Source organism: Lactuca virosa, chromosome 5, assembly GCF_052849685.1.
Source record: "Lactuca virosa cultivar CGN04683 chromosome 5, Lactuca_virosa_CGN04683_v6, whole genome shotgun sequence".
Taxonomy (NCBI): domain Eukaryota; kingdom Viridiplantae; phylum Streptophyta; class Magnoliopsida; order Asterales; family Asteraceae; genus Lactuca; species Lactuca virosa.
The window spans coordinates 107,030,295-107,044,224 of record NC_136430.1 but is presented as its reverse complement, the minus strand read 5'-3'; the positions used below and the strand labels follow the sequence as shown (position 1 = coordinate 107,044,224).

Genomic DNA, 13,930 nt, shown 5'->3' with positions numbered 1-13,930 from the left:
AATTTTATTGGTAAAATAAAATGGTTACAAGGCACATTTATAAAGGTGTACTTGAATCTCTAAGTTGAAAACCCGGTTTTCATTTTAAGAAAAGAGTGTTAAAAATCTGATACTAAAAGAAAAGAGGGTAAAGTTGTCCCAAAAAACTATAAACATTAATACCCCATTGTGAAAGTGAAAGTTATGAGTTCAATGGTAATCATACTTGTAGAGCTTGTCACCTATGTTCGTAAACGAATTTGACAGGAGTCTAACAAAATCCATTAGTCCAAACTTAATTGCAACAGGAACAAACAACTATAAACTAATAAAAGTTACAACAATTAGATTAAAAAAAAAACCAACATGGCTAGAAAACAAACAATACACAACAACATTAGACCAGTAAGCAACACAAACTACATCATTTGACAACACTTGAAACGAAAAAAACAGAATTTGGTCTCGAGTGGTGGGTGTACAACACATCGAATCACAACAACTTTCTGTATTTTTTTTTTCATTTCCAAAGTTTAACAATCTTATCATGGCTAGCTGAAGCCACCAAACCTGTAACTGTTGACAATGCCAAACCCGCAATTAATCCTTCGTGAGCTGACAGTGTCATTGTCTTGTTCTCTGACATGTTCCATAGCTCCAAAGACTGCATATATTTAAAAAAAAAAAAAAAAATGCATTATGCATTAATAGGGGGTTTAGGGATGTTGAGTTTGTTACAACAAATTAACAGATTGAAAGCTGACCTGGTAACAGCCAATGACCAATAAAGAAGCATAACTGGGATGAAAAACACAAGAATGAAACTTATTTCCATTACAGCTGAGATCATGTATACACTCTCCTTCATTTCCAGCCATAAGGGACCAAACTCTCACCGAGTCTTCACTAACAGACGCCAAATACTCGCCCTTTGGGTCCCAGCAAACCGAATGGATCGGTTTTGTATGCCCCTACATATGCAATATCCCAACCAAAAAAATCATCATAGATGTACAACAAAATGCAAGAAATGACAACTTATTTTTTTTTGTATTATATATAATAGCATCCTGATCTCATTGCTATAAATATCTAACCTAATAAATGAAAATCATTTTTGCCAAATGTCATGTTCTTATTGAATTTGACACGTGTCATTTTCTAGGATTTTTTGAATTATTTTTTTTCCACTTGTCATTTTTTTGTATTTTTCATTTTTTTAAATTTAAAATCCACTTATAATAAATATCATAATAAATGTTTTTAAGTGTTTCTTTCCTTCTTGTTAAAATCTCCTACAATATTTATTAAATTAATTACTTTATTCATTATATCATTTGTATTTATATAAAACTATTACATTAAAAATTATATAATGCTTATAATTTTATATTAAACTTTTATTTTTAATAAACTCGTGTATTACACGGGTCTTACACCTAGTAAACAAATAAAAGAACCTGTAATGAATGTCGACACGCTTGTGTCTCAACGTCCAGTATCGACACGATATTTTCCGCCGCTGCTGCAAGATATCTTCCGTGGCGCGGCTGGAATCTCACTTGAGCCGTCCCACCCTGATCCATAAAATTAATAAATATACAAATAATAATAATAATAATAATATTGAAAATTTAAAAAACATGAAGAAGAATTATATATATATATATATATATATATATGCATATGATAGTTGTGAGTTTTTTTTTTGTTACCTTGAATACACGTGAACAGCTGCCATTATTTATGCTCCAATATCTTATTTCGCCATCCCCATCACACGAGCAGATGAGGTCATCTTTATTTGGGTGGAAGTCTAATGACATCACTGATGCAGAATGCCCGATAAATGTACGTAGTGAAAAATCAGGCTGTAATTTAAACTCAAAATAAATATGTGTGTTTTTCTATATTTTGAATGAGTATAAAAAAGGTGAAGTAACTAACATTATCAGCATCCCAAACACGAACAGTTTTATCAAAAGATGAGGTGGCAAGGCGTGGCATGCTTGGGCTGAATCTCACATCCGTGATCAATGATGAATGTTCTTCAAGAGTTGTCTTTGGCTTTAATGAATCAGTATACCACAATACAGCCTGAAAAAAAATATCTTATTATGACATTAAACTTTTGAAATAAATATCTACCCAATTGTAGCTATATAACTTAATGGATTTTGGTAATTTACCTTTTTATCATGTCCACCACTTGCAAGAAGTTTCCCATCTGATGAGAAGTGGCAACACACCACTTTACTTGCACTCGCACGAACAGAATTCACTTCCGTAAATGTAAACTCTAACAACAGATTAAAAATAAATGTTTCTTTCTTTAATTAAGTATTAATGAAGTGGTACTTTATGTATTATAAAGTGAAAAGAAAGAGTGATAGATAGAAAATATACCAGGTGACTCACCTTTGCTTACATCCATACCACGCCCAACTGGATCCCTTGGATCCGTATCATCATGAGATAAAAAAGACTCAACATTATCATCAAGAGATCCATCCTCTACAAAACGATCCATGTCAGCCTGCACAATGTCCTTATCATCCCACTGCAAAATTTATTATATTGCCAATAAGAACTAAAAGGCAAATTCACCTTAAAGCCCTAATTTCTTTATACTCATGTCAATGTGACAAAAATTGCAACTATCTTTTGTTCGTGCAATAAAATCTCTGTATTTTTGTACAAGATACAAAAGACGAAAATGCCCTCACCAATTGATTTGAAGGGGAGGTAAGAGTGGTTGGACCATCGGTGCCAAACATCATCATAGGCTTTGAAGAAGTTGTGTTATGTGGCAAATTAGGCATTGAGATCACGTCTCCAGGTGTATGAGTTGATGGAGTTGAAGGTGCAGAGCTCGGTGAGGGGCCCGCAGTGTTTGCAGTTCCAGAACTGTTTGCGGGCCCCGAGGAAGACACCGGTTGCTTTCTCTTTCTTCCAGTCTGGATTTTAAAGACTTGGAACATATTACAAACCATATCACACGAATAAATCTATTCTTATTTTTTACACATATTGGTCGCATCCTTATATTATATAGCTTTTAATCACAACATAATTATATTTCTATATTGGTAAAAGGAGTAACCTGATCATTTCCACGAAAGGAATTTGACATGCTCCCATCTCCTGTTACACTACTTGTCCCCATTATCTTTTCTTGTTGAAGATTTAAATTTGAATTTTGAATTAAAGGAGCAGAGAGTGAATGCTGAAGATGTTGTTGTTGCTGCTGCTGTTGCTGTTGTGGGTTACCATTTTGCTGCTGTTGTTGTTGCTGTTGCTGCTGCAGCTGAGCCATTTTTAACTACAAAAAAGGCGTATTTTTTAGTTGTTTAAAGATATCATGCTTTATTCTTACATACCCAAGTAACAAAATGCCTGATTTGTTTAGAAATGGATTAAATATGTTTTTTAAAACTATCAAATCATCAAAACTCCAAAGTTAAAAGGTAAATATAGAGAGTATAAGAAAAGAAAAGAAAAAAAGGCACCTTGAGCAACATATCTTGATCACCACGAGGTAGAACAGGCATAGGTGATCCAAGATTTGGAACAACATCACCAACCGAATTAGAAATACCATCTTTACCCCCCATGCTCATGCTTCGATTGCCAAGAAGCATTCTCAGCCTTCTGCTTTCATCATTAGCAGATTGTGATGTCATGTTTTGTTGTGCCAATAAAAGCTGTTGCTGATGCTGTGGTGTTAGCATTTGTAGCTGATGAAGAGGCTGTGAACCCTGCATGTATGACTTCTGTTGCTGCAGTAGACCAGACCGCAGTTGATCCAAACCCTATCATACCCCATTGAAGAAAATATCGCAAAATTTTACAAAAATTGGAAATTTTTACAAATGGAATTTGTTCGTTGGTTGTATTTTACGATTACAAGTCATTACAGTTGTGTTTATTACACATGACAGGACAGGACAAGCTTTCTAGGGCTTTTTTCGAAGATGAGGATGACAAGGTCATTTATGTCTTTTTGCAAAATTTGGAAATTTTTTAAATGGAATTTGTTGATGGGTTGTATTTTACTATGACAAGTCATTAAAGTTGTGTTTGTTACACAGGACAGGACAAGCTTTCTAGGGCTTTTTTCGAGGATGAAGATGATAAGGGCATTTATGTCTTTTTGCACACACAAGAGGTCGAGGGCATTTATGTCTTTTGTCACACTGACATTACCCTTATTTAGTCTCGGTACAATGCATGCCAAACACAGTACACACGGTTGTGTTATGTTATGTGATGTCTTGTCCTGCATGACACAGGACAAAACAAATTGTACTGTGTCATGCATTGGACTGGGACTGAGACTAATGTCAACGGGACAAAATCTACAAATTTTTTGTCTCATCCGAAAAGATGAACAAGGCAAGGCGTAGACTCGCTATCGATCTCTTGTTTGTGCAAAAGACGTAAATGCCCTTGTGATCCTCATCATAAAAAATAGCCCTAGAAAGCTTGTCATGCCATTCTAGTGTAACAAATGATCCATGAACTCACCGTGAGAGGCCATCCTTTCAATGTCAAGTTGTTACCACCTTGATTTGATCCTGTAAAATCGAATTTTGGTTAAATGAATTGATAGTTAAAGCATCATTTGATTGAATCTTGTTTAAGTCCAAAAAACATTCAATGGGTGTCTTTATTTGTAAATGTGTAAAAACATTACCAGGAATTCCAATCAATGACACTTCGGGGCCCGCAGCTCGGGGGTTCAATATTGGATTCATCTCCGTCTTTATCTCCTAATTATTTCCAAATCAGATCATATCACTAATTAATAGCACTAAAAGATCTAACACCAAAAGAATCAATGTATACTTTACAATCTATGTGCTTTTTTATGCAGTGTAATGAAATGAAATACTTGTTAATGATTTTATAAAATGAGCACATTTTGACCTCTAAAGTCTTGTATCTTTATGCCATAAAGATACGAGACTTTAGAGGTCAAAATGTGCTCATTTTATAAATTCATTAACAAGCATTTCATTTTATTACACTCATTTTATAAAATCATTAACAAGTTTATGGTTTCTATTTTTGGTCATTGGGTGTAAGATTACTCACTGGTGCAGATCCTGGAAGCTGTTGATTTCGACCTTGAACTTGAGGAGACATGCTTCCAGATGTTCCATGCAACACTTGCCTGGAAAAAAAATTGGTTCCAAATTCTATGTTACAAATAAATGCTATGATGAATTTTTTCTATTATGAAAGTAATGCATCCAAAATAAATAATAGGGTTTCCGTTTAAGGAAACATGGTGTAAGTATGAAAACGCATGGATTTATGATGATTTATAACTAAAAGTTCTCGTTGTTTGATGTTTCTATGAAAATTGCAATATAAAACTTGCTACAAATTATGTTTTTTTTCTTTTTCAGATGTTTTTGGGACAATATGAAAAAACATTACCCTGAAGGTTGTCCAGCTGCAGCTGATTTCAAAATCGATGCATGTTTTGGGTCCAAAAGTTGGCCAACATTCTCACCATATCTTTGCTGAACAATCAAAAATGAAAAAAGAAAACAAAAAATAAAATATTTCAGATAGCATGCAAAGATATTTAATACTCTCAATGTTTCAACAACAACACGTACATTTAAAGCTTTTCTTTATATGGACTACTTTTATGAAAAGATTGATATAGATTTTGAAACAAATTGAACACTACCTTCTTTCTAGGTCTACCATGTTGTCACATAATTATATAACATTAACAAAATTATTGTTAAATATTTCAAGATTTGAAATTCAACAGTCAACAGAATAAAGACTAATTATGACTTCAGGCTCAGCAATTTTATAACAAACTAAAGTAGACAATATTTCCGTAGTATGTTGTCATAAACTATAATGCCATTAACATATTTCTTGTTGAGGATGTGAATATTGAAAAAGTAGAAACTTGATAGTTACTCAATAGTATAACGTGTTTAACGTATTTATGATTATGTAGGGAAGTAATACATAAATGCAATCTTTAATCAGTTTTGATATAGCAAGTAAAAAAAACGATTATTTGAACCCTAAATGATTAAATAACCATAAGCACAATTACATTACCTTAAAAAACCCTTATAAACATCCTAATTTACCAATTCTCAAGAGTTGTATGGATTTTATAACAAATTAAATTCCATCATCATAATTGTTGAGGAATTTTAACAAATCACAATGGTAACATTAGAGCTTTGACCTAAAAAGTAAACGGTTAACCTATGTGTGTTTTGATAGAGATTATGTGATAGTGAATAATCATAATCAAATATTTGAATCATTATGATCATTTAAGAAGGTAATATATGAAATTAAGTTACTCTACCCTTTAATAAGTTTTCTTGTAGGCTTGTAACAAGTATAAATCTAATTATTTGTCCCCTAAGTAATTACATGAACTAAAACTAGAAACTGACAATCCAATAGTCACTTCCAAAAACCACAACCAAACACTATTTGTTGTTAAAGATTTTTAACAATCCATATTGATAACACTAAAAGTTACTCACTTTAGCCTCAAAAAACTTAAAAGAAAGAATAAAAGATCTACCTTCATAGCTGCATCATCTAAAGAATCCCTAGAAAGTGGCACTTTCAAATTCTCCTCATACATCTTTGTAGCCATGGCATTAGCAGTTCCTGGATTTTGTCTCATAAGTGGATCATTTCCCACAAGCCCATTTGAAGCCCCATTTAGTAAGTGGGCCCCATCTCTCCTTTGTTGTTGTTGCTGTTGTTGTTGTTGTTGGTGTTGTTGGTGTTGTTGTTGTTGTTGCTGGTGTTGTTGTTGTTGCTGTTGTTGGTGTTGTTGTTGTTGTTGTTGTTGTTGTTGTTGTTGTTGTTGTTGTTGTTGGGCCTGTTGGGCTTGTTGGGCCTGGCGTTGCAATATAAGTTGTTGCATTTGCATTTGTTGATGTTGCTGTTGTTGTTGTTGTTGTGGATGAGGCGATTGTTGTGGTTGTTGTTGTTGCTGTTGTTGTTGTTGCTCCCTTGCTTTGATTAACTGTGTCTTGAATTATGGAAAGAATGTGATAAAAGGTTAAATAATGAAAGAAAAACAGTTTTTAAACAGTAAAAAGAAAAAAAGTATAATGGTTTTAACTACTAAAGATTATTTTGTGTATAGTGCACTTAAAAAAATAATACGCAATATAACAAAGTATTGTAACCATTATAAGTAGTACATTAGTGGAATTTAATCACTTCTATTAACTACAAAAAATGGATGGATTTAGAAAAAAGATAAAAAGTATGAGAGCTTAAACTGACCTCAATATAGGAAGCTGCAACTTCTGAGTGCTTCTCATTAGTTCTTGCAATAAATATGTCCCAAAATACAGACCACCATTCGAATAGAAAGCCACCAGGGGCATCGATAGCTAGAATTTATGAAAAAAAAATAAACAATTTGATAAAATGTACATAAAAAAACTACAAAAGATGTTTCTTATTTTACATAATCTTTGCAATTGATTCATACCAACAGGATCAGATGAGACTTTTCCTTCAGCTTGAAATGCCTGAGCAGAGGCTTTTAAATCCCTCTTTACCAAATAGTCATGTATATAAACATCTAACCTGTTAATTAAATCGGAAAAAAATATATGAATTTAGTCAAATAACTACATAAAGTTTGAATCTTTACACAAATAAAAGGTAATTCAGGTCAAGTACGCAGAATATAAATCAAAGTCTACTGAAATACCGACTAAGAAATGGAATTAACAGATACCCAATTGAAAAAAGTTAGTAGAAACAAAAAGGAGAAACATTTTGAGCTTTGGACACTAGATTAGATGCATCATGAAGACAATAAATGAATAAATTTAAGTACCCAAAAAAAAAAAACTTTGAAGTCATAAAAGGACCTAAATTGGAAAATTGTTTCTTTTCTCCATCTTGAAAATGTGGCAATAGTGATTCGTGAATCTATCAAGTAAACCCAACTTGCTAAATAGAACAAAATTGATAAAAGCAAAAGAGAAAAAAAGATAGGCGCACAAACCCTAAAATAGCTAAAGGGGCAAAAGACGAAAAGCACAACATAAGACTGCTAGAACACTTGTCTTAATGATTGATCAACGAAAATTAAAAGATACCCACAACACAAATCTAGAAAAAAAATCAAGATTAGGACAAAAAAAGGCTTACATTTTATCAGCTTCCCAATTAGCTTGAGACATTTTTCTTCGATCAAATATTCCTTAAGCAAAAAGCTCAAGAAAACAAAGTGTTAGATCTTCATATAATATGTATTTGGGCTTTTTCGTTCTCTCTTTTGAATCCTTTTTAACGATTTATGGAAAATTCCAGAATATTATTGAGTAGAAGACAAGATCCTCAAGAAAGAGAGAGAAAAGGGGGAGAGAAAACCCCTCTTACTGACTAAATAGAATATCAAGAACTATAGTCCTGGTTCGTTTATATATTTGACTGCACAAAACAATTGACGCGAAAGAGATGGGTAGACATGGATATTGCCCAAAAACGAAAGGGTCAGTGGCAAACGTTATAAATAAAATACAATATATAGTAAATTACTAAAATTTCGTCTCTATTTTTTTTTTTTTTTTTCATTCGGAGGCTCTTATCTTTTGATTTTGTTATAGTTTTATTAGGTTATAACCACTATACGGGTGACACAATAAAATAATATAAATACTGCAAAAAAAAACCTAATCGTTAGTCATAAATTTACAAATTATTATTTTTATACATTTGATATAAATATAAAGTATAAAGTACATTTACTATATGATAATTTTAATAATGTAAATAATAACAAAAACATAGATCATTAATTTATGTTTGGACAAAATAATAATAATATTACATAGTTTTTGAATATCGAGCATGTTTGTATTCTTATAATTAAAATTCATGGCTCGGCCATTAAATGCAAATTTTTATTATAAAACAATAATGGAAATCATTGCAACTCATCAATAAATTCTTTGATAAAAAATCACATATATCTACACATAAGAAGACTCGATAAAATATTGTCTTCTCAGAAAAATGATGTTTAAAACTATAATAAAGAAAATGAGAGCACACATGAGCATCATTACTATGGAAATTTAGTCAAAAAGATAGAATATGGAGTATGTTGCAAACTTATATGAGTTAAATGCCAAAAAAAATGCAAGTAAGTTGGAATTTGTTGCTTGTTTTATGAAATATAAAAAAATTCTCATGTAAGTAGGTTGCTAAAAAGTAGACAAATAAAAGAAATTTAGTCATTGTTGCTCCAATATGTCCTATCTAAATCGTTTACCTAACTGTTTGTCGTTTTTAATGAGTTCTTTTATATAAACTAGTTTATAACGCGTGAGAATCACGGTTACAAAATTAATTAAACGTTCATAATAAAAATTCAAAATTATTAATTAATTATTTTAAATAAATTATTAATTAAGAGATATTTTTTTTAGTTATATAAAATTATATTCGTTGATTCAAATAAATATGTGAAGTTATATCACCTTATAGTTTGTATTAATTTTATTTTGGGTGTGTTCTTTAAAAGCTTCTAGCTTCTAACGTTTGACAAAACGTTATTTTTTGAATAGAAAACATTGTTTGGCACTACAAACTTCTAACGTTTAGCTTAAACAAAACGCTCCAAATCCAAATATTACTTCATGTAGCGTTTAACAAAACGCTACATGATATAAGCTACTCGCTACTCGCTACAAGCTACGGCTACCAGCTAGTTTTATCAAACATGTCCTTAATATTTTATTTTAATGTAATTAGAATGAGAAATTTAAAATTTAAAATTTAAAATGGAGAATCAATAGGTTGACAAGTGACATGCACTAATTAGGATGTCTAATAATGTGTCACATAGCAAAAAAACTATTTTTTTATTAGTATAGGGAGATATGTTTATGAAGATGAAAAGATATATATTTATTAGATGAAACAATTTCGATTTTTTTTATGAAAATAATTTGACTTTAATTATTTTTGTTATAACCCAATCAATGTTAGACATAGTATAAAACAATAAATTATAATCCCACAGACAAAAGTTTGAAAAAGATAGAAATAATCCCCAGGCAATATTTTCATCACAAAAATAATTTTCCAGGAATGTCCATGTTAATTATTTGTTGAACATAAATGTTTGAAAAAAAATATTAGCCGCCATTAATGGACAATGTTATAATGTAAGATAAAGCCACATAAATTGTCCCTATAAAAAAATTATCATTGTACTTTTGAAAGTGTGTTGCTATTATTGGACTTTTAATAATTTGAAAAAAAAATGTTTTAAATATATTGTTGACGTAGATTGGAGTGGTTTAAATCTCAAGGCTAGACCGGATCATTCCATATATGCAAATAATTTATTTTTGAGACGATGGATAAGTCTTATGTACGTGACAATAACAGAAAAAAAAATATGAAATGACAATAAACTCATATTTTAACTAATAATAATGTTGGATTCAATATACGGAGTCATAACATACATTGTTGATGTGTTATAAACAATGTGCAATCTTCTTGAGCACGCTTGAACTTTATATGTGTCAACTCAAATTTAGTTCAAAACTTGTTTTTTTTAGTTAGAGTATAATGCTTGATTAGTCTAAGCCATCCTCATTGTTGAATTATAACATCTAAGTTTCATTTTTTATTACAACTTTGTCCTTTCAATCTAACATTTAATATAATTTGCTCAAAAATATAAATTAAAAAAACATGTGATAATTGAAAGGGATACCTCACAAATATGGGAGGATTTGAATATATATTAACGAAAATAAGTTATTACAGGAAGATATACAGAGAATAATTTACAAGAAAAAATAAATCAACTATTTTAATATAATTGATTCTGTTGATTTATTCCTGATATCCCCCCGCAAGCGAGACGGTGTTGGTCCAAGATGAAGCATAGCTCGAAAGAATTCAAATTGTGGACGTGAAAGACTTTTTGTGAAGATATCAGCCACCTGAAGCTTGGTAGGAACAAATTTAGTATACAATCTACCAGATGAAATGAGCTCACGAATAAAGTGATAATCAATATCAATATGTTTTGCCCGTTTATGAGACACCAGATTTTGGCTTAGGAATAGAGCACTACGGTTGTCACATAATAGAGTTGGGCGATCAGGCGGTAAAGCATGAAGTTCGTGCAACAAGTGAGTAACCCAAACGATTTCAGCAGCGGTGTTTGCCATTGCCTAATATTCCGACTCACAGCTTGAACGAGTAATTGTAGGCTGCTTTTTAGCACTCCACGAAACTAGATTACCCCCAAGAAAAATGGAGTAACCATATGTGGACCTTCGGGTTTCTATACATCTAGCCCAATCAGCATCTGAATAACCCAAAATAAATGTGTCATTGTAACACCCATAAAAATCAGGCCAAATTTAAACTTTTTAAAACATTTAGAAACCAACAGTTATTACCAACTTGTTTTCAAAACAGTTCTATATCAGAGTATCCCAGAAACATAGTCATAAAAAGTGTGGAGCTGTACGATCACACCTTTGCCTTCCCGCGATCATCTGATGTACCTAAAACAATAAACTGAAACTGTAAGCCCGAGGCTTAGTGAGTTCCCCCAAAATACCGATACACTGCACATAACACATATACAAATAACAGCATGTACTGGGTCCACAGCTTTACAACTGGATTACTCCTGGGCCCACAGTGTGAGTCTGGATTGCCTTCCGGGCCCACATCTCACATCTGGATTGTCACCAAGCCCACATTACGAGTCTGGTATGCCCCACCTGGACCTCATCTCGTATCTGGAATGCTCCCGAGCCCACAGTACGAGTCTGGCATGCCCCACCTGGCCCTCAGCTCGTATCTGGAATGCTCCCGGGTTTGTTGGTTTCCGCACGGAGCAGCATCACCTCAACCCACCCCACATAATATGTCGACGTATAACAAAACTAATGCGCATACAAGTAATCACATAACAATAATACAGGTAGTCCTACAGATCTACCTAACTGGCATAGCAACTAGCATGCAACACTAACTCATACTCAACATACTACCAACTGCTAGGATATCATATCCAATGGGTCGGCATTGGTGCCTTAGACCCCTTAGTATAGTGAGGTAGCTTACCTGGCACTGCTGAAGTCCCGCGGATAAAACTCCAGCTGCTGATTGACAGATTCCTGAACTGCCAACATCAAACAATCCCCAATTAATAATTAGGTTCCAAGCCCAAGGTCCAACTCACACTCTAAAAGCCCAATAGTCAAGTAATGGGCCAAGGCCCAACATATGGCCCAATTTTCTAAATTGGGCCCAGACCTCTACATGGTCTTTCCTTAAGGCCCATCCAATTATTCTAGTCCAAACTCTTGGTATTCCCATGGCCCAATATCACATAATCATCAAGGCCCAGTTATGGCCCACCTATGGCCTAGTTTTCCAAATTGGGCCCAAGTCCTTCACACGGGCCTTACCCTAAAACTCATCCAATTATTTTGGTCCATTTTACTTGTTCTTGGATAGCCCATCAATAGTCCAATTACCAAGGCCCAATAGGAAGGCCCAAATCAAGGCCCAAGTGAAATTAGGGTTTTCACATGAAATGATGATTAGGGTCCAGTGTTCCTACTTAACCCATTAAGGACTTAATCCATTAAGTCTAATATTGCCTTAGGTTAATTTGCACCTGATTATCAATTATTATTTTTGTTTTAATAAATAATTCCTGTGCGGTCCGATAAATCCCAAAATTAGGTTTCAAGGCATTAGGGTTTTCCAAACCCTAATTAGGGTTTCCAACCCAAGTACTAGCCCATTTATCAAATGGTTGGGCTTTTAGGTCAATTAGGGCTTTATTGGGTGTAACGCCCGCACATTCGGGCTAGTCAATTTAGAGACAATAAGCATCAAAAATGAGTTATTGATGGAATATTATTTATAAGGATTAATCTTAAGCAAGTGGTAGTATATGTTACAAGGTTTCCGTACATATAAAAAACGCCGAAAACTGAGTTATAACGAAGAAGTTATGGCCCGTCGAAGTTTTACGGCAAAACCGGCACGGCACCGGGAGACGTAAATAGTGAATTTACGATAGAGGACTTTTTGGCCTTAGTGATCTAAACAAAAGTTGTAGTATACGTTAAACCGAGAGCGTGCATAAAAAGAACACCCAAATCTGACTTTGTATCAGGAAGTTATGAATTTTCTAAGATTTGGCATAGAAGTGCACGACCCGAAACTCGAATTTTAGATCGAGCGGTTTTTGGCCTACGCGACCTAAATGAGATTTGAAAATCTCATTAATAGGAAGTCAACGATAAAAAGAAAAACGAAAACGGAGTCCGTATGAAAGAGTTACGAATTTTTCGTGGTCATTTAACAGTATAATCTCCTCCTACTGTTAAATTTAAGATCGGTCGAGAATTAGCCGACGGAGTCAAAATGAAAGTTGTAGATCTTATTTTTACCTACGTGTGGATATAAAGAACGTCAAAACGGACCTCGTATGCGAAAGTTACGGATTTTAGAAGTCGGAAGTGTGCTATGCGAAAATGGGTGACGTGGCACAATCTTGGCCATTGCTTTCTCCCCAAGTCTTGCCACCAGATGGTGACATGTGGCACCAAGTTCAGCCATATTTCACCCTATAAATAGAACCTCTCCCACCCTCATTTTCTTCACACTTTTCCCATTCTTTCTTCTCTCTACACTCTCTCTAAACCTCCTAAAAACTCCCCTAGCGCTAGAAGAAAGCCCCGGAGCGCTCGACGGCTCCGAGAAGAAGAGCTTTCGGCTCGGAAGTTCTGCCCCTGCAGAGCACGGCTTCTAGCCAAACCCCCTCGTAGGTAAGATACGCCTACCTAATTTTTAATATAGCTTTTATTTAAATATAGTAACATTATTAGGACCTTATAATAATTATTTGAGCTATTATTAT

At 33.5% G+C, this 13,930-nt stretch overlaps 1 protein-coding gene across 3 annotated transcripts; it reads right to left on the bottom strand.

The window, feature by feature from the left end:
• Window positions 1-274: 274 nt before the first annotated feature.
• Window positions 275-8,424, bottom strand: LOC145117778 (transcriptional corepressor LEUNIG-like). 3 transcript variants are annotated; one of them, XM_079054101.1, is made up of 18 exons: window positions 8,161-8,424; window positions 7,490-7,587; window positions 7,279-7,388; window positions 6,560-7,018; window positions 5,425-5,510; window positions 5,077-5,155; window positions 4,676-4,751; window positions 4,507-4,556; window positions 3,489-3,791; window positions 3,083-3,301; window positions 2,706-2,936; window positions 2,386-2,539; window positions 2,169-2,278; window positions 1,927-2,076; window positions 1,695-1,850; window positions 1,440-1,556; window positions 744-950; window positions 275-643 (listed from the first exon to the last, which is right to left on the bottom strand). In XM_079054101.1, the coding sequence occupies exons 1-18, from the start codon at window positions 8,190-8,192 to the stop codon at window positions 500-502; spliced, it is 2,781 nt and encodes a 926-aa protein (XP_078910227.1). In that variant the 5' UTR covers window positions 8,193-8,424; the 3' UTR covers window positions 275-499. The 3 variants fall into 3 exon arrangements, with proteins under 3 accessions (XP_078910227.1, XP_078910228.1, XP_078910229.1); XM_079054102.1 differs by having other exon boundaries at window positions 2,398-2,539; XM_079054103.1 differs by having other exon boundaries at window positions 2,398-2,515.
• Window positions 8,425-13,930: the final 5,506 nt, after the last annotated feature.

Coding starts and splice junctions, on each gene's coding strand:
- LOC145117778 (XM_079054101.1), bottom strand. CDS start 8,192: ATGTCTCAAGCTAATTGGGAAGCTGATAAAAT. Junction 5,511..6,559: donor TAGATGATGCAGCTATGAAG/GTAGATCTTTTA, acceptor TTGATTGTTCAG/CAAAGATATGGTGAGAATGT. Junction 4,752..5,076: donor AGCTTCCAGGATCTGCACCA/GTGAGTAATCTT, acceptor GGAAATAATTAG/GAGATAAAGACGGAGATGAA.